At 48.8% G+C, this 24,446-nt stretch overlaps 1 protein-coding gene across 4 annotated transcripts; it reads left to right on the top strand.

Moving 5' to 3' along the window:
* The first annotated feature begins 90 nt into the window (after nucleotides 1-90).
* TEX35 (testis expressed 35) lies at nucleotides 91-15,168 on the top strand. 4 transcript variants are annotated; one of them, XM_045583186.1, is made up of 8 exons: nucleotides 96-128; nucleotides 7,515-7,583; nucleotides 9,155-9,211; nucleotides 10,101-10,160; nucleotides 13,796-13,860; nucleotides 14,078-14,267; nucleotides 14,596-14,639; nucleotides 14,916-15,168. In XM_045583186.1, the coding sequence occupies exons 1-8, from the start codon at nucleotides 114-116 to the stop codon at nucleotides 14,971-14,973; spliced, it is 558 nt and encodes a 185-aa protein (XP_045439142.1). In that variant the 5' UTR covers nucleotides 96-113; the 3' UTR covers nucleotides 14,974-15,168. The 4 variants fall into 4 exon arrangements, with proteins under 4 accessions (XP_045439139.1, XP_045439142.1, XP_045439141.1 ...); XM_045583185.1 differs by having other exon boundaries at nucleotides 14,913-15,168; XM_045583183.1 differs by lacking the exon at nucleotides 14,596-14,639 and having other exon boundaries at nucleotides 91-128; nucleotides 14,913-15,168.
* Nucleotides 15,169-24,446: the final 9,278 nt, after the last annotated feature.

Here is a 24,446-nt window from a genome sequence, read left to right as displayed (position 1 = left end):
CCAGCAAAAGGATTACAGCTTGCTTTCGTGTGTGTTCTGGAAGCTGGGGGGGGACAGACGGATGGAAGTGAGCTATGCTCCAGGGATGATGTGATGGGCGGTGATGATCGCGGATGAGGGAGAGACAGGTAATGCGATAGTTAATTTTATGTGTCAACTTGACTAAGCCACAAGGTGCCCAGGTAGTTGGTCAAACGTGATTCTGTGTGTGTGTGTGTGTGTGTGTGTGTGTGTGTGGTTCTGTGAGATGCACAGTTGAGTCAGAGTGGACAGAGCAAAGCAGAGTGCCCTTCTGATGCGTGCAGGCCCCCTCGAGTCATGAGGAATGAGTAGAATTAAAGGTCAAATAGAAAGTTCTTTCTCTTTGGGACTGTTTGGAACTGGGACATGGTGCACTCAGACTGGAACTTATACCATTGTCTCTCCTGGATCCCCAGCCCGCAGAGGGCAGATTGTGGGACCCCATAATCCCTTGAAATAGTTAGGTAGACAGATAGGTCTCCTGTTCATTGGTATGAAGAACAATACAGCTAACCAAGTGGAAGGCAAAAAAGAAGGCCCTCTTGCCAAAACCGGATTGGCTCAGTGGATAGAGCGTCAGTCTGTATACTGAGAGTCCCGGGTTTGGTTCCAGTCAAGAGCATGTGCATTGGTTACGGGCACATCCCCGGTGGGGGGTGTGCAGGAGGCAGCTGATCGATCTTTCTCTCTCATCAATCTTTCTGGCTCTCTATCCCTCTCCTTTCCTCTCTGTAAAAAATTTTTTAAAACAACAAGAAAGCTGGAGTAAAAGTATATAATTTAAAAAGAGAGAGGAAAAGAGAAGGCCCTCGGGTCTGATAGGAAGGAGGCTGCTGAGGTTCCCAGTGGGGTCAGAGAGATGAATCTGATGGACCCCAGGCCAGCACTGCATCTCCTTCCTGCAGACTCTGGGGCTTCCGTGTTTCCAGTTCTCTGGGAGCTGAGGGAGGTTCGTGTACGAACCCCAATGGTGGTTGCACTTATGAATATCCCATGATAGGCACACCTCGGAGAGAATGCGGGTTTTGATAATCCAGACCATTGCAGTAAAGTGAGTCGGCATCTTTTTTTTGTGGGAGGAGGGTTTTGCCTTCAATCTGTAAAAAAATAACATCTGTGAAGCGCTATAAAGCAAGGTCTACCTTATTTCCCGAGGACCTCTGAGGACAGGACTGTGCTCCCTGCAGACCCCCTCTGACATGGTGGATTGTCAGCTTGGCACGCACACCGCTCAGAGGACACCTTGCTGTGCGCTGCTGGAGGATGGCAGGTTTAAGCCCAGTCCAAACTGCCGTGCAGTGTGACAAGGCCAGCTGAAGGTGAACGCGGGCCAGGTGGAGCAGCGGAAGCGGCTGTGCACGCAGCACTCCTGCTGGGCCGGCTGGGAGCCATGCCGAGGACAGCCTCTTCATCTGTGGAGACAGGGCCCAGCGTGGAGGAGGTGGTCCCACTGACCAGTGAGGGAGCCTGTCGCCTTCATCCTCTCCTGAGGACCAGGCAGGTGCTGGTGCTGGGCCAGCCTGGCATGTGGGGGGTAACAGAGCCCTGCCTGGCTCCTGTGCTGGGATTTAGGGAAGCACCTGCGTCCAGAGGGACTAGGGTATGGGGAAGCTCTCAAGGCCGGGAATGGGGTCCAGCGGAACACGGCAGAGAGCCAGCTCCAAGAACTGGGCCATGCCCCTCCCTGGGCTCCCTCCGCATATTGTAAGTGCCACTCCGTTGTCACCTCTGTCAGTGATGAGTTCTAGGGGCCAGGGCCATGCAGCGTGCTTGGCACTTAGCAAGTGTCCTGAGCCAAAAGGGGACTCGCTGGGCAGTCCCTGCACAGGGAACCTGAGCTCCTTGCTGAGAGCTGGCCTGGCCCTGAGCCTGGGCCAGGGGAGCCTGGCAGGAGGTGTGGGGCTGAGGGCGGGGCAGGCCTCAGCAGTCACAGTTCTCCGGATGGCTTATACTGTCACAGTTTTTAGAGGGATGAGGACACAATGGGATCCCTTTTTTTAGATCAAGAACTAGGTAAAAAAAAAAAAATAAAAATAAAAAAATAGCCCTGCCAGTGTAGCTCAGTGGTTGAGCATTGACTTAAGAACCAGGAGGTCACAGTTTGATTCCTGGTCAGGGCACAATGCCCGGGTTGCAGGCTCGGTCCTCAGTAGGGACATGCAGGAGGCTGATGACCAGTGATTCTTATCATTGATCTCTCTCTTTCTCCCTTCTTCTCCGAAATCAATAAAATGTGTATTTAAAAAACTTACAAAAAGTAAAGTAATACTTTAGAGGGCTCTGCAAATGTTTGGCTTACTTCAGTGTTTGATTCAATGCAAGTAGTCTTCTCCAGGGAGCCACTTTCACAGAAGTTTTGCCACACAGAGGCGTGATGTCACATGTGCCTCCCTCTTCAGCTTCAAGCTGGAGTCCAGGGCCCCAGAGGTTCCTTTGTCACGTGGTCTGGTGCCTGCAGGAGGTGACCCTCCGTGTAGTTTTCAATCCACGAATAACTTCTGACTCCCTAAAACGTAACTGCTAATAGCCTGCTGTTGATAGGAAGCCTCACCACTAACATATACTGTATTTTGTATGTTACTAGAGGCCCAGTGCATGAAATTCGTGCACGGGAGTGGGGGAGGGCCCCCTCAACCCAGCCTGCACCCTCTCTAATCCAGGACCCGTCAGGGGATGTCTGACTGCCAGTTTAGGCCTGATCCCCAGCAGTCAGACATCCCTTGCACAATCCTGGACTGTTGGCTCCTAACCACTCACCTTCCTGCCTGCCTGATTGCCCCTAACTGCCCCTCCTGCCAGCCTGATCACCCCTCCTGCCAGCCTGATCACCCCTAACTGCCTCTGCCTGACAGCCTGATTACCCCTCACGCCGCCCCCCCCCCCCCCTTTGCTGGCCTGATAGCTCCACAAAGCCTGTTCAGTCGTCCATTTGGTTGTGATAGACCCTTAGCCTTTTATATAGATAGATATGTGTTATATACTGTACTCTTATAATAAGGCTATACAGAAGAAAATGTTATTAAGAAAATCATAAGGAAAACATTTACAATACTATACGTATTTATTGGGGGGGGGGGGGGGAATGTGCATATAAGTGACCCATGCAGTTTAAACCGGTGCAGTTCAGGGTCAACTATAATCCCTCAAGAAGAGCCATCCAAAGAGGATGCACCCAGTTTCATTGCTTCTGTACTAAATGGGGATTTGGAGGTGTCCGATGTAGAAAGAAGGCTGCTGGAGACGAGGATGGCAGCTGTAGAGAGCTTGCAAGCCCAGAGGCCGAAAGAGCCAGGAGCATAGCTGCCCTCCTCTGTTTGGACTCCACCCAAAGAGGCAAAGGGACACCGGCCAAGCGAGGTGGCCCAGGGGCCATATTTGGCAGGAGCAGGGAGCCTCCGGTTATTGGTGGCTCTTTATCTCCCACGCAGGCTGCTCTCTAACTGCCGGCTGTGGGCAGAGGAGCAGGTCCCCCTCGCTGGGTCCCGCGAGGCCCTGGCAAACACGCCCCTGTCGTGTGAACGCACAGGAGGGAAAAGCCCGCAATCCTCACACAATACCTTCGCTCTGGCTTTTCACTCACCGTTAGATACCTCGAATTAGCTGGAGATTTACATTCATCTGTTCAGAACATTATGTTTTGTTCCTGAAATAGAGGTCCTAGAAGTTCCCATGGTAGAAACTGGATCATTGTTCCATAGAAACAATGTAATAGGGTTATGATTCTTGTCAAGGCCGGGCACACTATTTATAGAGATGATCAGAAATCGCATAGTAACCAACGTGTCAATGAGCAGAGGGGACGGTCCTGGTGTGGTAAAGCTTTATGAGGCCTCTGTATATCGGTCAAGTAGGATAATGCAGTAGCCAATCACATTAAATCTCTGAAAGTGAGAGGTTCTGGGGTAGGAACCAGCGAGCCCCTCTGGAGGGATGTTCCCAGGGTGTTGTGAGAGCCAGTCACCTGGTTCAGGTCCATCCGAGGTGGCCTGGAGACCACAGCCGTCGCGACCCTGGGCACCTTGATGAAACCTTCTGCCCCGGTCCAAGGCCTTTAGCTCTGGGTCACCCAGTGGTCAAACAGGCCCTACAGCATGGATGACAGTCATGTTCTCTGGGCTACATGGGCTGAGCCTGGGCTTCATTGTAGCCCAGATCCTGGGATTCTGTCCCCCGGCAATCACAAGAGACCAAACCCAGAGGCCTAAGGCCAGTTTGAAATCCCCCTCTTCCCCACCAGCCTTGCCACAAACACTGTCTTCCAGAAGCTGAGAAACCCTCGTAAAGGAAATCCAAATGGCATCATCGGGGAAGAGAGACGTGTGGCTGCCTCTGTGTCTCCGTTGTGGCTGCTCCTTTTCCAGCAAACTCCAGTGGGACCTCGGTGGGCGTGTGCTCCTGGCCCCATACCAGTGGGTATTGCCAGGGCCGGGGGTTGGGAAGAGCGGAGCTGGCATTCCTGAGGAGGAGCTGCCACAGCCCGCAGGGAACGGTGGTGCTGCAGCAACACGCAATGTCGTGGTGTCGCCCTCGTGCTTCACGCAGCGGCGACATCTTAAGGAGAGGAGACAACGTGAGACTCCTCGACTCGGGTTTGTCCAATGGGTTTCCCCGAGCCCATCTGGGGCGCATCCATGACAACAGTGAGGCCCTGGGCGCCTGACAGTGAGCGCCGTGAGGAGGCACTGGGTCTTGTTACATGTCTGTCCAAACCATGATGGTTTTACATGTGTAATGTATAGAGCAGCTTCACAAGGACACCTTGATTGCTTTGAAGACCCAGCTTCCTGACGTGTAGGCCACGGCCTCCTGGGATCTGCTCGGCCGGAAGGAGGCTCTTGGAACGGCAGCTCAGCCCAGCCAAGCAGAGGCAGGGAGATCGGCAGCCGCAGCGAGGAGGAGATGGGCCCACATCCGGTAACCAGACGCACCAGTCAGTTTCTGGCGTGTCATGCTCAGGCCTTGGGGTTTTTAGGCAGCTGTGAGAGGGTGAGGAGGATTGGGAAGCTCCCCACCGCTCCCTCCTCCCCCCACCACTGAGCAGAGGGACAGTCATATTCTCCTTTGGCTGTGACAGAGTAAGAGCGAGGGCTGTCACCAGGTTGGGGGCTGTGAAATAACCCCCAGGAAACGCTCCCCAGGAAGTCCCAGTGCCCGCAGCCTCTGGAAGGACAGGCGCAGACAGGGTTGGAGTGGAGGGGGGTGTGAAGGGTCATTGCGAGGTGTGTGGTGGCACGGACTTCACATGCAGTTTGCGTTGGTCCCTGTATGCCTGCCTGTGCTGTCTGTCTGCTATTCCCAAACTGGCCTTTTCAGAAGCAACTAGTGTTCTTTAGAATCTGCCTCCGGCCCCCCCCACTCCCACCCCTTCTGCCCCCCGAGGCTTCTCATCTTCAGCATTGTCCGTGGGTGACCCTCTTCCAGGATGATGGGAGAAGCAGGGGCAGAGACCAGTGGAGGGCAGAGGGGACAGGGCCAGCCATGCAGTCAGACAGGGAGTCAGAACTCATCCTGCCGAGACTGAAACCGCCCCCTCCCTGTTCCCCCCACAGGACAGAAAAACCCAGGTTTGCACGGTACCTGCGCCTTGGGCCAGAGAGACTTCTCAGCCCAAGACGGCTTCCAGGGCGAGGGAGGGTCCATCCACGTCAGGAGAGCGAGGCAGAGGGAAAGGCGGGGGCCCTGGAAGCCGGAGTGCGGGCAGACACCCCCTGGTCCGCGCAGCAGGGAGACGAGCCTGCCGGGCGGAGCCAGCAGCCCTTGCTTCTCCTGAGGTGCGCCTTGCGCTTGGGCCAGAACAGCCACGGTCCCTCGCGTGGACTTTGCAGGACACCTTCCCCCACGCGGCAGTCAGACCTGAGTCCCTCAGCTCAGCGGCCAGGGCGCCCCAGGCTCAGAGCTGCGCTGACACTCCAGGATGGCAGGGGGGGTCCTGGGCATTGTGACCTCAGCTGCTCCACACACAGAGGCGGTCACCCGCCCTCCCCGGGCCTGTAATCTGCATAGGACAGTGGCCTGGTCACAGGGCCCGTCGTGGGGAGGTTGGGAAAAGAACACTCTGGCCTCCTCCATCATGTCGGCCAAGAAGGCAGAACTGAAGAAAGCAAACCTGGTAAAGGAGAAAGGCCTGGACCCTGGGGGGCCTCAATGGGGGTGGGGTGGGGTGGGTGCAGAGACCCGCTGATGAAAGCTGGGCTTCTCTTTCTCTGTCTGAGCATGGAGTGACCACTTAGCCTAGAAGGAGGGTGGGACTGATTCCTGGCCTTGGCCTGGGAAGGAAAGCAACCTCACTGGCTCCCTCGGGGACAAGGACACATAGTCCTGAACCCCACCTCTGCTACTCCCCGGGGCGGGACCCCACCCAGGCCTGCGCCAGGCCCGCATCTAATGGGCATGTCTAAGGTGTACAATGACTTATTATATAAACGTAATTATCTTCCTCACCTCACAGATGAGGAAATGGAGGCCAGAAAGACTAAACAGCTTGCCCACGTTGGCATGGCCAGTAGGGAGGACAGCTGAGATTAGAACCTGAGTCTGCGCTCCTGAAATAGTACTTACGTGGCTTCATAAAGTTCCCATAAAATTCCTCTCCGCCCGGGCACCCCCAGCAGGGAGAGAGAGCTGCCTGCCGAACGGGCAGGCAATGCTCGTGAGAGATGTGTAACAGCAGGACAAGACTGGAGTCGTCCTGAATCGGGGGCCGGGGGACATGTGGGCCTGGGCTCAAGCACAGTTGGACCGGCAGGGCCGGTGAGGGTCCTCCTGTCAGGGGCGGGGGTAGCTACCCTGGTCCTGATGCCTGTATCCCAACTGCCTCTCTCCGCAGGGCAAGAACTACAAGGCAATTTGCTTGGAATTGAAGCCAGAGCCGATCAAAGTAAGAAGCTCTTTTGAACCCATGCCAGCACCCAGGCCTGAGAGCCGTGGGAGCTGACCTGGAGTCAGGGGTCATTCGCTTTGCTGTGGCCAAGACCTGTCCCAGGTGCTGGGGGTACACTGAGAGACAGACACGCTCTCTGCTCTCTTAGAACGTCACGGTAGTAACTAATCAGATAAATGCACAAATCAGGAAACAAAATCAGTAGTGTTAGTGCTACGTAGAGAATTGAAACAGGGAGATCTGACGGGGAGGCCGCTGTGAGCCAGGGGTCAGGATAGCCCTCTCTTTGAGCTGAGAGCCGAAGGATGAGACGCCAGCCACTCGAAGACTAAGGAAGGGCGCTGTAAGTCGAGGAAGCAGCTGTGCAAAGGTCCTGAGGCAGAAATGAGCCTGGCTGTTCGGGAACAGAGCTGAGGCCCAGGAAGGGAGTGGAATGAGAGGAGCTCAGAGAGAAGTGAAGGATGGAGGAAATAGCTGCACAGGTGGGGCCACCAGCTCCTCTCTGTCTACCCTGGCTGGGAGGGAGGAACAGAAACTCGGGGTGATCTCTCCTGCCTTATCTACCTCACACCTGCAGTTTCCAATACCCTGTGTTTCTGGTTTTAATCAACAGACATATGAATGCAAAGGAATTAAATCAGAAGGGCCATTTACCAAAACGGCCGGGACGAGGGAGCTAAAGGTAGGTGTTTAAACCCAGGTGTTGTACGGTGGGATCAGCCCGGTGAAGGGGGGCTGAGCAGCTAAACAACTTCCATGGGGGATAAACTGTGACTCCATTCTCTTTAGTTATTTTGGTTTGTTTCCTTTAACTGTTAATTGTGAAACTAGAGGCCCAGTGCACGAATCTGTGCACCAGTGGGGTCCCTTGGCTTGGCCTGGGAGATTGGACCGAAACCTGCTCTCAGACATTCCCTGAGAAGTCCCAGATTTCAAGAGGGTATAGGCCAGGCCAAGGGATCCCATGCAGGAGGTTGGCCAGCTAGGGAGGGACTGTGGAAAGGCTTCGGGGCATGTCTGGCCCATTTTGCTCAGTCCCAATTGGTTGGACCCCAGCAGTAAGCTAACCTACCAGACAGAGCGTTTGCCCCTCATGGCCAGTGTACGTCATAGAGAGCAGTTGAGTGGCCTTAGCATATCATTAGCATATAATGCTTTGATTGGTTGAACAGACAACCAGACGATTGGACACTTAGCATATTAGGTTTTTATTATATAGGATAATTTCAGACTTACAGAAAAGTTTCAAAAAATAACACAATGAATTCTAGTATACCCTTTGCCCTGATTTCCCAAATGTTGGCATTTAATCATGGTTCTTTCCCTCTATCTCATATATGTATATATTCACACACACACCCACACACACACACACACACACAATAAATATATATTTTTTCTAAACCATTGGGGAGCATGTTTCTCTCAAATTTCGATGTAAATTTCCTAAAAACAAAAACTCTTATATGGCCAGTATTATTATCATACATCAAAATCAGGAAATTAACTTTGGCACAGTATTCATCTACAGCCTTTATTCTAATTTCTGCAATGATCTCACTGATGTCTTTCATAACAAGAGAAAAAACAACAGCCTCAATCTTGGGTCACATGTTGCATCCAGGTTCTGTGTCCCTTAGCCTCCTGTCACCTGAAATGGTTCTTCAACCTTTATCTCTTGAGCACTGACATATTTTAGGGTTGGAGACCATTCATTTTGTAGGATGAGCCTTATTTTGGGTTGTTTGTATATTTTTTATGGTCATATCCCAGAAGTGTCGAATGCGCATGATGTCTGGATGTCCCACTCTCCTGTTTTCTTTCTTTCTTTTTTAAAACATATTTTTACTGATTTCACAGAGAGAGGGAGGGAGGAAAGGAGGGAGGGAAGAAAGGAGGGAAGGAGGGAGGGAAGGAGGAAAGGAAAGAGAAAGAGAAACATCAATGACAAGAGAGAATCATTGATTGGTTGCCTCCTGCATGTTCCCTATTGGGAATCAAGTCCACAACTCCAGGCATGTGCCCTGATCGGGAATTGAACCATGACCTCCTGTTTCATAGGTTGTTCTCAACCACTGAAACACGCCAGCTGGATTCTTCTATTTTCTTAGTAGCCTCCTTTCTCTCCTCCCTGATGAGAAATCTCTCTGTCCTTCCTTTTCCACATCCTTGGATCTTTTCTTTCCTCCTTTGACACTTTCCTTCCATCCAAGCCATTTCTTTACTCTTATCTTCCCCATTTTATTTCCTCAGAATGATCTCAGGGAGGTGAGGGAAGAGCTCAAGGAAAAGATGGAGGAGATAAAACAGGTAACAAGATGGGACTTTCCAGAACTTGGTAGCTTCGGGAAAGTGCAGTGCCTGACTTTGAAAGAGACAGAAATCAAGAGTTGTATGGAGAAAGCACTGCAGTGAACTCGGCCCAAATGCCCTAAAGCCATAGTCGGCAAACTACAGTCGGGAGCCACATGCGGCACTTTGGCCCCTTGAGTGTGGCTCTTCCACAAAATACCACAGCCTGGGCGAGTCTATTTTGAAGAAGTGGCATTAGAAGAAGTTTTAAGTTTAAAAAATTTGGCTCTCAAAAGAAATTTCAATCGTTGTACTGTTGATATTTGGCTCTGTTGACTAATGAGTTTGCAGTCCACTGCCCTGGAGCATTTAAGTGTCGGGCATCTGAGGATATCGTATTTGTTTGATGCTTCAACCCAATGATTGAGTGATAAGGACTCCTAAGGTGTCTTAGGGATAAGGTTGGGGAGATATAACTTTAGTGACAGAGAGGGGCTGATGGGCAGTCAGGGACCAGTTCAGTTCTTCTTACTCACCTCCCTTTAGCAAGCTGCAGAGCAAGGCCTCTCCTCTTGTTTCCCTGATGGGCCCTCCTAGAGCATCCTTACAAAGAAGGGGAATGAATGCTCACGCGAGAAGGTGTCACTGAAGCTGTGCTCTGAGCTTCACATGGAAGCCTGGCAATGGCCAGATCTAAGTTGTGCCAAGGCTGCTGGTGGTGCTGACTAGATACTAACAGAACCCTAGTCCCTTCCCCAACCCCTTGAGAAGAAAGTGGCTTTCATGGGCCATGACTAGTTCATTCCTCGAGCTTCATCCAGCTCACTCCAGCAGAGCAGCTGCTGCCCTTTGCTTAAAATGACTCCACAGTCAGTAATATAGGCTCTGTGCCTTTCTTCCTTGTTAGATAAAATGTGTAATGGACAAGGATTTCGATAAACTCCAGGAATTTGTGGAGATTATGAAGGTAAGCATTTACAATGGGCCAGTACCATCCTAGGATTTGTGGAAGGCGATACCGGGCCCTGCCCCAAATTCTATTGCAAGAAAGAATTTACAGGTGAGTAACAAGTAAATGATAACTGTATGTCACTTTATGAAGAGTTTAGAGAAGTGAGTAATGAAGTGGGCTGGAGTAACCAGAAAAGTCCTTATAGAAAAAAAATGAGTCCTCAGGTGAGCTCTGAAGGCTGCATTGAAGGCTTAATGCAAATCTAACCAAAAGCCTAATAAGATTATTTTTGAACTCAACAGTCACTAAGAGGATAATCTAGATACCAGAACCATGGTTCTCAGACTTTGGTGGCTGCAGAATCACCAGCACAAGTAAACACAGCAGAGCCCGAGGCCTATTTCAATGAGACCTGTAACTACCCCTACTGGATGTTAAAATTCATAATAAAACCATAATAATCAAATTAAGGTGGAACAGCCCCAGGATAACCAGCACAGAGAACCCGGTAAGAGCCTCTCTGCCTGGTACAATGAGGATACTTGTGAGGGTTCCTGAAATTCATATGCCCAGGCCTAGGCCCAGAGTAAGAGGCTGGGGCACAGTTGTGATACTCGCCCTGCATGAGAACCCGGTCCTCAGCACTTCTGCAGTGGCTGCTCACCTGAACTGTTGCTCTAACCTGCTCCCTCATACGCAGGCTGCACCCTGTAACAATTGTATCAGAACCTCTTGGGATGAGGTTCAGGATCAGTAGTTTTTAAAGCTCCCCATGTGTTTCTGTTGTACACTCAAGTTTGGGAACCTTCCTCCCAGCTCTATAAAATTTAAAATAAAATGAAGATTTTTTTAAAGGTCCGCGAGAAGGAAAGGATTGTTTACTATTAACATTGCTTGACTATATGAAGAAAAGACTTAATTTATTTAACTCAGTAAACTGAAATAATCTATAACGTGAATTTAAATATTAAAAATCAATAAGGAGAAAGTGTATATAAGTATTTAACCAGATGTTCTAAGCATTAAATACAATGGAATAAATCACAAAAGAAATATTGGTATATTAAACAATATTAAAGAATTTGAAATTATCACAGAAAAACACATATACAATTAAAAGCAAACAACATTTTTGGAGAAACATTTTTAAAAATATATATTTTATTGATTTTTTTACAGAGAGGAAGAGAGAGGGATAGAGAGTTAGAAACATCAATGAGAGAAAATCATCAATCAGCTGCCTTAGGTGTGCCCACAACCAAGATACATGCCCTTGACCGGAATCGAACCTGGGACCTTTCAGTTTGCAGGCTGACGCTTTATCCACTGAGCCAAATTGGCTTCAGCTGGAGAAACATTTTTTTCCCCCCACAAAAATGATAGGCAGAGACAACAGGTTGTTTTTTTTTTATCTGCAAATTATTAAGTTTATACAATCAATAAGAACCAAATAGAAAAATGGGAAAAGGGCAGGAATAGATAGTCCACAGAAAGGAATATAATTAAAAAGCAATAAACATTAAAAGAGTTTACCTCATGGGTAATCAAATAAATGCAAATGAAAATAATGATTAGATTGTTACATTCAAACAAGCAAAGTTTTAATTTATGATAATTATAGAATAAGATAGGAGGAATGCTTTTGTACTGCTGCTCAGAGTTCAAGTTCGTAAAAAACTGAAAAGGGAATTTGACTACAGGTATCAAAAAGCATTATCACAATTTTAACAGTAGAAAAATAGGCAAATAAGTTATGGTATATTCATATATGGAAAATTAGGAACTATGAGAGACAGTGCTTAGGAAGAATGCTTGTAATGAGAAGTAAAATAAGATACAAGGCATGTGTACAGGCTGATCTCAAATAAATGGGAGAAAAATAGGTAAAATGAACATACAGAAAAAAGACAGGAAAGAAATATACCAAAAGGGCTATTGTTACTTCTAAATGATGACAATTTTTTCTTTTATATTCCTCTGTATTATCCAGATTTTCTGCAAAGGGCATGTGTTATTTCTGTGGTAAAATGCAAGCACAGTGAGTGTTTTGTTAGAGGGGGGACTGGGCATGAAAAGCACACAAAGGAGGCTATTTCAGGCGTGGGCACAGCTTGCGCACAGCATGGAGGCAGGAGGAACATGAAGCGTATCACAGTCAGCGGGGAGATCAGTCACAAAAGTGGGATCATTTGGGGAAACTGTGAGAAATAAAATGGAAGGGGCACGAGGAAGTGGGTAATGAAGGCTTTTGAAAGACAGGCAGACTGGCTGGGACTTGGCTATGTAAGCAGTAAGGGGGCCTCTGGAGATTCTTAATCAAAGAACATGCTAGGAGCAGCATTTCAGAAAGCTGAGCCGGCAGCTGTTTGCAAGGTGGCCTGGGGGCCCTGGGGAGCAGGGAGGGGTCATCTGGAGCTAAAATATCAGACAGGAAGCCACATCCAGCTCAAGGTGAAGAAAGCTGGACCAGGTGTAGGAGTAGAAAGGAAAGGGTGAATCTGAAAGACGCATCGAAGGAAAAACAACATTCTCGGTGACCGATTCAATATAGAGAATGAAAGAAGAGGAAAGCATCCACGATGGTATCAAAACCTTAATTTGTGTAATTAGAAGAAAGTGGTGACAATGACAGGGGTGCTGGGGAAATAGAACTAATTTAGAAGAGAAAACGAGGAGGTCAGTTTGGGATGCGAGGAGTCTGAAGTGGTGGTGAGACTTGTAAAAATGTGGGATGTTTGACTCTGATTGTTTGGACCCAGGAGAAATTTTGACTTCCAGGATATTTTAACTCTACTTATGAATACAAATATTTTATTCAACATTTATACTAACATTTAAAAATGCTTTTCAAGAAGGTATTTTTTAAAATCATCTCCACCCAGACAGTTTTTATTGCAGTTCAGTAAACTATTTCCCAGTCTTTCATTTTTTAATTAAAATTATTTTCCTCAAAAATTATTTTTTCATTTACACTTGATGATGTTTGATCCAACTCAGTTATGTCAATAACAAATATTGTCTCTGATAACATCTGCCACCTCAGAATTTCTTTTGTGACCGCTATTTCTATCTAGTTCTCCCAGGTCAATTTATCTAAACTTTGCTGAGATTTTACTATCCTTTTAGCTCTTAGAAAATAATAAATGGGAGGTGCCATTTGAGATACTATCAGTTTTGTGTTATATTGACCATTTCTGCCTGGAATTGGGTAAAAGATGGAGCAAACAAGTATGAAATATCTGGGTGTGTGGCAAGGCCAAACGTTGTGTCTTTTTTTGGGGGGGAGGGGATGTCACATGATTTGTTTTCTTGGTTCTGTCATTTTATAGGCATGGACCAAGGCAGGTAATGGTTTCATCTCAGTGTGAGTTCAGATAAATCACTGCCTGGCCTCTGACTCACCTGGAGACTTTGGACAAGCCCCTGATGACTTGGTCTATTGCTCAGCCTAATCATGGAATGGGGGAGGGTAAGAAGGAAAGCAGTCCATGTCAGCTGCACTTCATAAACCCTCTCACTCAAGGATGGTGAGGATTCTGAGGAAGTACAATGCTGAGGTGTGATCTCTGAGTGATTTGCAGAGAGGCAGGAGAAGGGGGCTTCGAACGCCCTTTAAGATGTAGAGTCTAGCTCTGAATTCTCTCTTGAAGGAAATGCAGAAGGATATGGATGAGAAGATGGATGTTTTAATAAATATACAGAAAAACAGCAAGCTGTAAGTATAACCTGCACCCACTTCTCCTCGTCCCTAAAAAATCTCCCCCTTCACGTTGCTAAATGTTCTCGGTCTTCATACCCTTTGAGGAGCTGTCTTGCTTTCTGTGGCCCCAATGGCTTGGAGTCAAGGCCTTCCACAGCCACCCGTGCTATGGGTATCTCCTTGTCATGTTGGAATTTGTCTCCCCAACTCTGCTCCTCCCTGACTCCCCCAGTCCCCTTAGAAGAGGACCAAAGGAGCATCAGGAACTCGGGCAGATAGGAAAGCCTGACATAGAATCACAGCACCTGTTCAAGAAACTGGAGGGAGCTGAAGGAGCATCGCTTTGTAGTCACAAGAAGAATATGGCACTACAGAAACTCAGAAAGGACCCACTGGACTCCCTTCAATGTGGGACCTGCTATGTGAGTGAAGCTCGCCACCTCCCCCCGCACCTCCACCCTGCTGGAGAGCTGTACCCTGGGCTCCTGCTGTTGCCTCCCCTCCCCCTGGGCCCTCCTGACTGAAACCCTTTGCTGTAAGGATTGCATCCCTCTGCAGTCCTGGGGAGGCCCTGAAGCCTGAAGTCCTCTCCGGAGTCTTGCCCTATAGGCCTCAATCCTGGATGTGTCTGCCCCAAGTGCCACTGTGTTGTTCTGTCCTTTCCTATAGCAAAACTTGAGGTGCCCAGCAGTCTGGCCATCTTGGACCAGGGAAAAATGATCTTTCTTGTGCTGTTTCTGTCCTCTACAGGAGAAATGTATGTTGTGTGCCCTAAAGAACAGCCACAATCAGGGGTAGGTAGATCCATACGAAATGTGCCTTGTCTCAGTTGGGTGCCCCGTCATCCCCAAGGCAGAGGCTCAGGTTGCATTTGCATCAGACCTTACCTGTGCCCACGCAGGCTCTGCCCCCACCACATCCCCTCAGTCTCAGAGAACATGGCACCAGGAAGGAGGATTGGGTAGCCTAGCCTGGAGGCGGCTGCCCGGAGGCTCCCATGGAGGGGAGGGTGCTCGCCAGCTGCTGATCTGACCTTGCCTCAGACTCCTGCCTTTCTCCCCATCCAGCAGGAGACCACACCGGGCCTGGGCACCCTCCTCATCGTTGGCATCTGGAGCTGCATTCTGATGTATCTGTGCTACAACCTCTACATGATCGAGGACATGCTTCCAACTTAGTGCTGCCACGGAACCGGAACCCACCAGAGCGCCATTTCATCCTCCCCCAACTCCTTGAGCTGCACAGTAGAGGCTTGTTGCCCCTTCCATACCACCCCGCCTCAGGCCTCCCGCCACCAGATTAAAATCTTCATTGAAAGCCAAAGGAGGTGTCACCAAACTCGAGTATCAATTCCTTTTTCTCCAGTTCCTCTTCCTGCTTCCTGGTGGATTCATGGGAAATTCTGTCTTGGTCATCCTTGGGGTCATCCCCTCTCCCTACTGTCCCCTCTGCTCCACCTTATTCTGCAAAGGCTCCAGGTCAGAAGAGAGGAGAGGCCCTGGAGATGTCACCTTCCTGTGTAGCCACAGGAGACACCCCCACTGCCCTATCCAACTACTCCCTCCATGTTTGTGGCTCTTGCATTGTATGTGTGTGTGGAGGGAAACCTGAGAGTTTGAGGTAATGTGGGGAACCCCCAGGCCCAGAGTCTAGTGCGCAGGACTCAGGACCCGGTGCCCAGTGGTCACCTTGGGCACTGAGGATCCACACTCCTTGTCTTCTAGCAGATTTCTCCCGCCTCTCCACAGAAAGGACACATATCCATCCCTTCAGAGGCCTTAGGTCATTGCAAAGGTGGGGATGAGCCAGTGACCTCCCCCAGCTACCCTCTGTCCTGCCTCAAATCCTCTACCTCGGGGAGAATGAAGCTTGGCTGCTAGCTAAAAATGAGAGCAAAGAAAGATACAGAGAAAACAGGATTTCAGTGTACTCTCCTGCCATGGGTGTGCTTCTTGGCACCAGTTTGATGGAGAAACTCATGGGAGTTCGTATTTTATTTAACACCAGCTCTTGACTGTTTCATCTCTTTGCCAGATTGGCTGCCTTGGCTTTCAGACAGTCTAATAAATAACTGGTCATGGCTACACAGTAATGAGCGGTGTATTGGGTGCTTTAAACCAGGGGTCGCCAACCTTTCAGACCTCGTAGACCACCAGTGGGTCCACGGACCACCGGTTGGCGACTGTTGCTGTGTGTGTGTGTGTGTGTGTGTGTGTGTGTGTGTGTGTATGAATGTGTGTGTGTGTGTGTATATATGTATATATATTTTTTTAAAAAAACAATAAAATGTAAGCCTTGCCTTTATAGTTTTAAGGAGATGGTAAACATGTACAATGAAAATCTGGACCCTAAGTAAATTGGTACAGTGGTTGTAAGCATGTGATGTAAGCATCAATGGGGCAGGAAAGGAATGGGAGAAGGCCAGGGATAGCCCTGTGTTGTTCCCTGCGGTGGTAACAGATTACCACGCATTCAGTGCCTGGAGTCAACACAGAATGGGTCTCTCTGAGCTGAGACCCAGGCAGTGGCCACCTGTGCTCTTTCGGAAGGCTCTCGGGGAGAATGTTTCTTGCCTTTTCAGCTTTCAGCGGCTGCCTGCATCCTCTCTCACAGCCTCTTCCTTCTTCAAAACCGGCAATGGCGCCAGTCCAGTTCACAGCACTCTGATCCTGGTTCTTCCTCTGCCTCCGGTGCCCACTCTTAAGCACCCTTGTGACCACATTGGGCCAAGCTGGAAATGCCGGATAGTCCTCTTACGTTAAGGTCAGTTGATGAACAAACTTCTTTCCCTTTGCTGTGTAACATAACATATTCACAGGTTCTAAAACACGGGCATCGTTAGGGGTTGTTATTTTGCCTATTGCAGGGGACTCCCCAGATGCTATCCTTTGACTACCAAACCCCCAAACATTTGGAAAGACTTCATTGTTCAGTTCTGGGCTGTGGTGATTTTCCAATAGGCCCACAAATCCTTTGATACCCTTTCAAGAAGAGACTGAATCCCCTCTCTCTGAATGAGAGCTAGACATAGTGATTGCCTCTGAAGAATAGAATACAGCAGAGATGATGCTGTGTGGCTTCCAAGATTATGTCATAAAAGACATGTGACTATGTCTGTTTTGCTCTCTCTTGGACACTCATTCCAAAAAGAAATCTAATTGGGCAGGTTGGGTTGTATATCCACCTTGGTCTGATCAACTGGGTTCTGTGTTACAAAGAAGTGGGGGCATGTAGGCTGGGGAGACCCCCAAGAGGCTCGGTACACAGGTTAGGAATAGCATCTTTGGCAGAAGAGACAAGATTAGTATAATTTCATTCTAGATGAGGTGACATTGAGACCTACAGAAAAAGCACAAGCTCACCAGCGAAGCTAGCCCATGTGCAGCGTCAGCAGGAATGAAGGGCTGTGGCTCCCTGAAGGTCCATTCCCAAGGACAGGTGGGACAGCTGTTTGCAGCCGGGCAGACCGCCCCCTCAACACACACGCTTGTCCTTCTGTTGCCTCTGAGTTGGATGATGTGGAACTGGGGCCTGGAGGAGCTTGGGGATGGTCAAGGGCCAAGGACTGCAGAGACCACTGCCACTGCCTTCGGGCTTGACAAGCACTGCAGAATAATATGCACAAAGGAGACTCGGCACTTTAGCTCAGCTTGGCAGACCTGGTTCCCTGATGACCTTGTCTTAGTTCTTAAAGCTGGCATCTGCTTAGGTTTGGAAACGCATAAGCGGAAATGTGGCCACAAAATCAAGTCTCCCTCATTTATGTGCCAGTGTGAGTACAGGTCACAGTCCTGTGTGTCCATTTGCAGACATGATCTGGGATGGAAATCTGAGGAGTTGGGAGATTTTTCTTGAGTTCACCCTCCCTCCCCCAAACCTGCTTGGTCCTGAGGGACCTGAGTGGGTAGTCCCCTGGGACTCTTCAGGGATGCCCACAGTGCGAAGGCCACAGTCCTAAAGGGGGTCAAGATGGGGCCAACACATGAATCACTCGGGAGGCAGCAAAAGTTCAGGTGACAATTCTTGTGCAGGGCTCCGACTTTCATGCTGAGGATGAAGATGAAGATGAGTTAAGTGCTGCCTTTAGAAACCAACGAGCTTCATGGAGAGGACAGGCATACACAGGTTGTAACCAGTGAGAAGTTAGGAAACTCTAAATGGCCAAGTGGCCAAGTCATTGAAGAGCTGTGTAAAGGCAAAGGGCAGTCGAGGTGGATATCCAAACCAACTTGCTCAAGCAAGTTTCTTTCCGTGGGAATTCAGAATTGGAATTCGGTGAGATTCAGCTGGCCCCCAGAACTAAGGCCTCATCATTGGGAGCTGGAGAGGCATCTGCCACCATCAGCCAAAGAAGCAGAGAAAGCTGATCAGTAGAAAAATAAACCCAGTTCTCAGAGACACAGAATTCAATGGGAAGCTGGAGGAAGTGGTGGCCCATGCAGTTCCAGGGAGGGGGCTGCAGGTCTGGTGCTAGCCCCACCTTCACTGGGAGAGCCCCAGCCTCTTGGGCTGCAGGGTCTGGTTCCATTAAACCAGAGAGGCTTTCTGTTCCCACCAAACAAGCCTGAACTGAGGAATCTCAGAGATTGTCTGATCCAATCTCCTCAACTGACAATGAGATTCGGAGGCCCCCGGGAGGTGCAGTGAGGTGCCCTCAGCCACACAATCAATTTGAAGGAAATCCAGGACCCAAAGCCAGATGTTCTGACTCTAGGCCCAGTGCTCTTTGCCCCCTTCCCTCTGTGGCTCTCTGGGGCCAGAGGCACTTCCAAGGGGTAGAAATGAGGTGAGAGCACAGACCTGGGGTCAGCTGGACCAGAATACAAGTCAATGGTGAGGCTGTAAGTAAGTCAGTTCACCTCTCTGAGACTTAATGTTTCCATCTGGAACATGGGGCTAGGAACATCTAGTTCACAGAGGGGTGTGAGGGTTAAATGAGGGTATATGCAGAGGAATTAAGGCGTGCTTTTAGTGCCGTGACAATAATAATGAGGTCAGAACTGCCTTTCCTAGGTTAACAGGCCTTCCGTTCTCAAGGTCAGTGTCCAGACACCATGACTAACTCCAGTCATAACATAGCCAGGTGTGCAATGAAATGAATGTTGCTCTACTTTAAGAAATAAGCAAATGCCCTCTAGCTGTTGTTTTGAGAGGAGGAGGATGTGCATATTAAGAAATCAAACATTAGGAAAACACAGAAGAGGTAAGGGGACTGGGACTGGCTAGAGGACAGAATGGGTCCCTTGTGACACAGCATCTCACTCCTGTGACCTCGTGTCCCGTTCCCATAATTGGCTCTCCCCAGCCCACCCACGGATAACAGGTGCTGCACCCCGGGGCCCTGACCCAAGCAGTCAGCAGAGAAACATGAGGGTGAATCATTTGGCAGCAATCATCCATTCCATTAGTGCCATAGGCTCATCACATGCTCGCTCACAGCTTCTCTGGGTCTCAGGCTGCAGCCAGCCCTGGAAGGTGGGTGAGGACAGGCTCAGGCATCTACTACCCCTGATGGGACCACAGACCAATCTCAGACTCAGTAGGTCTGATTACACCCATTTCCATGGCATCAAGCTACCCCTATTGCTTTTCTGTCCCAGCCTTCAGTGTTTCAAAGGTGATTTGCCCTCCTATGTGTGTGATTAAGGTGACCTTTGGAACTTCTGTTTATATTGAAATGCAACCCAACCAAGTTCTGAGATAAAACAGCGAGTGTGAAAGCCCCTGTTGGAGAAGACACAGTTGGGGAAGTGCCCTCAGCAGGTGATGGGGCCGCATTTAAAGAAGCCCTTTGTCCATTTGAGACTTTACTATTGACACCAGCTTTTAAAAGTGACAAAGGAGGTTTTTGTTTTTTTATGGGTGATGAATGTGTGGGGAGATGAACAGCTCTGGATGAGACATCCTGATGCCTGTTAGGAGGAAAAATTATAGATGGCTGCCAGGTTTTCACTGCAGGGGTACTCGTTGTAGAGTCATTTATCACATATGCTTACAACTCAGGAACAACGTAAGTGAACACCAATTGCTAAATACATTATGGCACACCCATAAAATGAAATGCTCAACTGCTAATAATATCTTGTTGAAATATATTTAATGGTCCTATCCAGTTTGGCTCAGTGGATAGAGGATTGGCCTGCAGACTGAAGGGTCCCAGGTTCAATTCTGGTCAAGAGTACAGATTTCAGGCTCGATCCCCAGCCCTGGTTGGGGCATGTGCAGTAGGCAACTAATCAATGTGTCTCTCTCACATCGATGTTTCTCTATTTCTACCCCTCCCTTCCACTCTCTCTCTAAAAAAAAAAAAAAAAAAAAAAAAAAAAAAAAAAAAAAGTGGAAAAAAATCCATGAGTGAGGATTAACAAAAAAATAAAAAATAATAATATATTTAATGCCATCAAGAGGTGTTGATTATATAATGTTAAATGAAAAAAATTATGAAACGGTATTAGAATATCTCATTTTTGGTGAAAGTGTGTGTGTGGCCCAGCTGGTGTTGCTCAGTGGTTGAGCATCTTATCATGAACCAGGAGGTCACGGTTCAGTCGCCAGTTAGGGCACATGCCCAGGTTGTGTTCTCGATGCCCAGTTGGGGGCATGCAGGAGGCAGCCAATCAATGATTCTCTTTCATCATTGGTGTTTCTATCTCTTTATCTTCCTATGTCTAAAATCAGTAAAAACGTGTGTGTTTTTAAAGTGTGTGGTGTGCTAAGAGAGGCATACATGAAGTGAAAAGAAATACACAAGAATAACAGCAGTGGCTTTCTCTGGATAGTAGGGTGATGATTTTTCTGTCATTCTTTGTACTAACATTCTAATGTTTCTAGGTATTATTTGTATAATAAAAAAAATTAGTTTTGTTTGTTTTTTTTTTAAGGAAGAGATAGATGTCTTAGGAAAGACCCTTTGAAATGGAGAAATAGTCAGTTGAAATCTCCTAAAATATTTTGTGATGGAAAGCACCTTAGAGCTTTCTGTTTCCTGGGAATGAGCAGTGCAGTCATGCCCTGTCCAAGTGCCCATCCAGAGGAGGGGGCGATTAACCCACTAAAAGGACAATAGAAAACTCAACTCAAATGGCTTTATGTTTATAGTTAAAACTGATTCAATATATATCTTCCCATCACTTCCACCAGGATCTCTGCCACCCCGTCTCCCTCTTCTGGGTTATTACAATGGCCTTGGAATGTAGTAGGAGTCCCCTAGAGTCTGCTTTCAACAAGCCAAAGTTGTCAATATTAAAATGTTAGGTCATGTTGCTCTTATGCAGAACTTTCCAGTCTTTTCCCATTTCTCTCAGAGCAAAATCCAAAGTCAATGGACTGCAAGGCCCTATAGGAACTGCCCTGCTACTGTTAACCCCTCCCCTCCACACACACATTATTTCTCCCCTCGCTTTCTGAGCTGCAACTACAGCTCAGTTTCCTTCTCTTCTTCACACCTACCATGTACACTGGTGCCCCAGGGCCTTTGCACTTACATACAGTGTTCTCTCCCATTTCCTCAGCTCCACCCCCTCAAAATCACCTCCTCAGTGACGCTTTCCCTAGTATTCTATGCAGATAACAATATCCCCATCCCCAGAGTTCCTTATCTTTCCTCTAATTTCTCTTCAGCACACTTAATTATCAACTTACATACCATATATTTTACTTGTCATTGTCTGTCTTTTTCTATTAGAATGTGGGCTCCTTGAGAGCAGAGGTTTTGCTTCTGTCATTGCTCTGTCTCAGGGTGTGTAGCAGGGGACAGATAAACACTTCCTGAAAGGACACATGAGCGTAAAGATGTTCACCATATGCCAAGCACTGTAGGCTCTGTGCTAAGAACTTTACCTGCGTTGTTTTCATTTTGTTCTTACAACAACTTATGAAGTCATTCCATCTCTCATTCTATGAAGTCATTCTGTCTGTCGCCTATGAGGTCATTGTCCTTATTTTATGTGGGATGAAACAGGCTTGGAGAGAGAAGGTAACGAACGAGTAATCTGTCCAAGGTCACAGTATAAGTGGCAGAGTTGAGACTTGAACCTGAGCATCTGATTTCAGAATCTATTTTCTCTTGCTTCTCGGGAGATGGACCAGCAACATCAGATTATCCAGGAGATGGTTGGAAATGCAGAATCTCAGACAAGACCTGCTGAACCATGGTCAGCATTTTAACTAGCCTTCCCAGGTGATTGCAAGACTCATTGAAGTCTGAGAAGCAGTGTGCCATGCTATGTATTTGGAACATAGGGGCCCTCACTCTGAACAAGGGGCTTCCCACAGTCTGAGTTAGATTGGCCTGGATTCTGTACCTGTATAGGTGCTTCCCCTGGCCGCCCTGCCCACACTCAGGAGCTGTTCTGTATCTGCTGTGGCAGTCCTGCAGGAATGCTGAAAAGGGTCTGGTGCAGATAGCAAAGCCTTTGGCTTCCCAATCCAGCTGCCCCATGGGCCTCTAGGGGGAGCCAGAGTTTCCTGTTGATAAATGAAACTCAGTGCCAGCCTCTGTCCAAGAGCCAGACCCATTGTGGGCAGGGTTGCTCTTTCTCAGAGGAGTCTCTCAGTTTGCTTAGGCAAAACCAGACCTACCCCTTTCCAAAGCATGTGAGAAGACCCGTTAGCATCAGAGATCAGCACTGAGCCTGGAGTAGAAGGTATTTCTACTCGACATTTAAGTACTCAGGCCAAGGAGGTTGTTAAAACACATAACAAAACCGACTTTCAATTAAATTATTAATGCCTGGGAACCCAACCTGACACCCATTTTTAGCACCAAGAGCTGTTTTCAGGCTTGATATCTATGAGGAATGGGCCTAGAATAAAATCCTCACTCACAGCCATGCCCAGGGCCTGTTAAAAACAAGAGCACATACAAACCCAAGAACTTTGCAAAAGACAATTATAAAAACATACCAGCAGAGGGTGCTGGGTCTCCATCAGATCCTTCCTTTCCAGAAGGAAAAGCTACAAAAATTGCAAGAAAGGAAGGATATCAGATGAGGCTTAAAGTCTACACCATGGCTCCCAACCTGGCTTCATCTTGGAATATTGTCGGAGCCGAGGACACCCCTGATTTGTGCCTACAGAAAAGCCAGTGGTCTCCCACATAGTGATCAGTTCCAAAAGGCCACCCCCCAAGTCCAGTATTTGGAACTCAGAATGAAGCGACTTTCATTCACTCTTTTATTTACTTAACCAGCACTTGTGGAGCATCTACTCTGAGCCAGATACAGGGCTAGGTCATGCACTTTCCCATAGCGTGGTGCAATGACAATAGATTTGGGTCAGAGAAAAGGCATAGGGGAAGCACAGTGTGGAGGAGAGGATGGGAAATGTGGGAAGAGACTGAGAGGAGGAGGAGGAGGAGTAACAGGACCCTGGGGAAGAGGAAGGGAAGTTGGGTTCCAACCCCTGCCTGCTGCATGTAAAACGTTGGGCCTTAAAGGTTGTCTTGGGCACCTTCCTGTTGCCCTTTCTAGACTCTGAGTGGGATGACATATCTCTCCTGCACGGGGCGCGGCCAGAACTGCAGCACAGAGTAGCCTGCCCTGCTCATCATGGCTGCCATGCTCCGAGTTTCTTATTCTCCTCTCCCAGCCACACGCCAGTGCCTGCAGCTCCGTGTTGGTAGGGTATCAGCTCATTAAACTAACGCGCCCTGATGTGTGACAGACTGCCCCTCCCTTCAAAGGAGGACCAGTTGCATCTTTTAAGGAGCACCCGAATTCATCTCTGATTGATTCCCAAACGGTGGGCTAGAGCCGTGGTCGGCAAACTGCGGCTTGTGAGCCACTTGCAGCTCTTTGGCTCCTTGAATGTGGCTCTTCCACAAAATACGAAGGCCTGGGTGAGTCTATTTTGAAGAAGTGGCGTTAGAAGTTTAAGTTTAAAAAATTTGGCTCTCAAAAGAAATTTCGATCGTCGTACTGTAGATATTTGACTAATGAGGTTGCTGTCCACTGGACTATAGAAACATGACAATTTCAGGCTGTTTGTGTCCGGGAGCAAAGCCTGGGGCTCTCACACAATCAGAGGAACTGGCAGGAGGGGTTTCTGGGGGGAGGGAAAGTACTTGGCAAAACGAGTATTTTCAGGTCTTATCTTTGAGCGCTTCTGAGTGTGACAGTGACTTTGTGGGTGTAATTCGGTGTGGATGAGGCCAGAGGGAGAAGGTCCCTTAGAGAGGAAATGGTGGGCTGGATGCCGGAGAACCGCTGTGGCAGGAGCAACAGCCTCCAGGTGCTAGGGGCCTGGCTGTGGCAGCTGCAGGCCCGACTCTGCAAGGGAGCCTCGCCTGGGAGCCTCGCCGCGCTGAGCCCGCCCTGCAGCATTGGGCCGGGGCAGAAGCTGCACGAGGCACCCACTGCCCATGCGCAGTTCCGCTGGCGGCCACTGCTCATGCGCAGTTCCGCTGGCACCCTGCTCATGCGCAGTTCCCTGCTGGCCGCCCACCTGCACAGAAGGTTCTGCCTTGGGGCGGGGCGGAGGGGGGGGGGGCACGGACATGTAGGGGCTGTGTCTCTCCTCGAAGCACCTGTGGGGGAAAGGTAAGTGCAAACTAAAGGGGCGGGGAGGGCAATGTGACGCCAGTAGGATAGTTGTGACATGAG

Source organism: Pipistrellus kuhlii, unplaced genomic scaffold (assembly GCF_014108245.1).
Source record: "Pipistrellus kuhlii isolate mPipKuh1 unplaced genomic scaffold, mPipKuh1.p scaffold_m20_p_18, whole genome shotgun sequence".
NCBI lineage: Eukaryota > Metazoa > Chordata > Mammalia > Chiroptera > Vespertilionidae > Pipistrellus > Pipistrellus kuhlii.
Note: the sequence above shows the minus strand (reverse complement) of the source record. Positions and strands in the feature narration are given on the sequence as shown.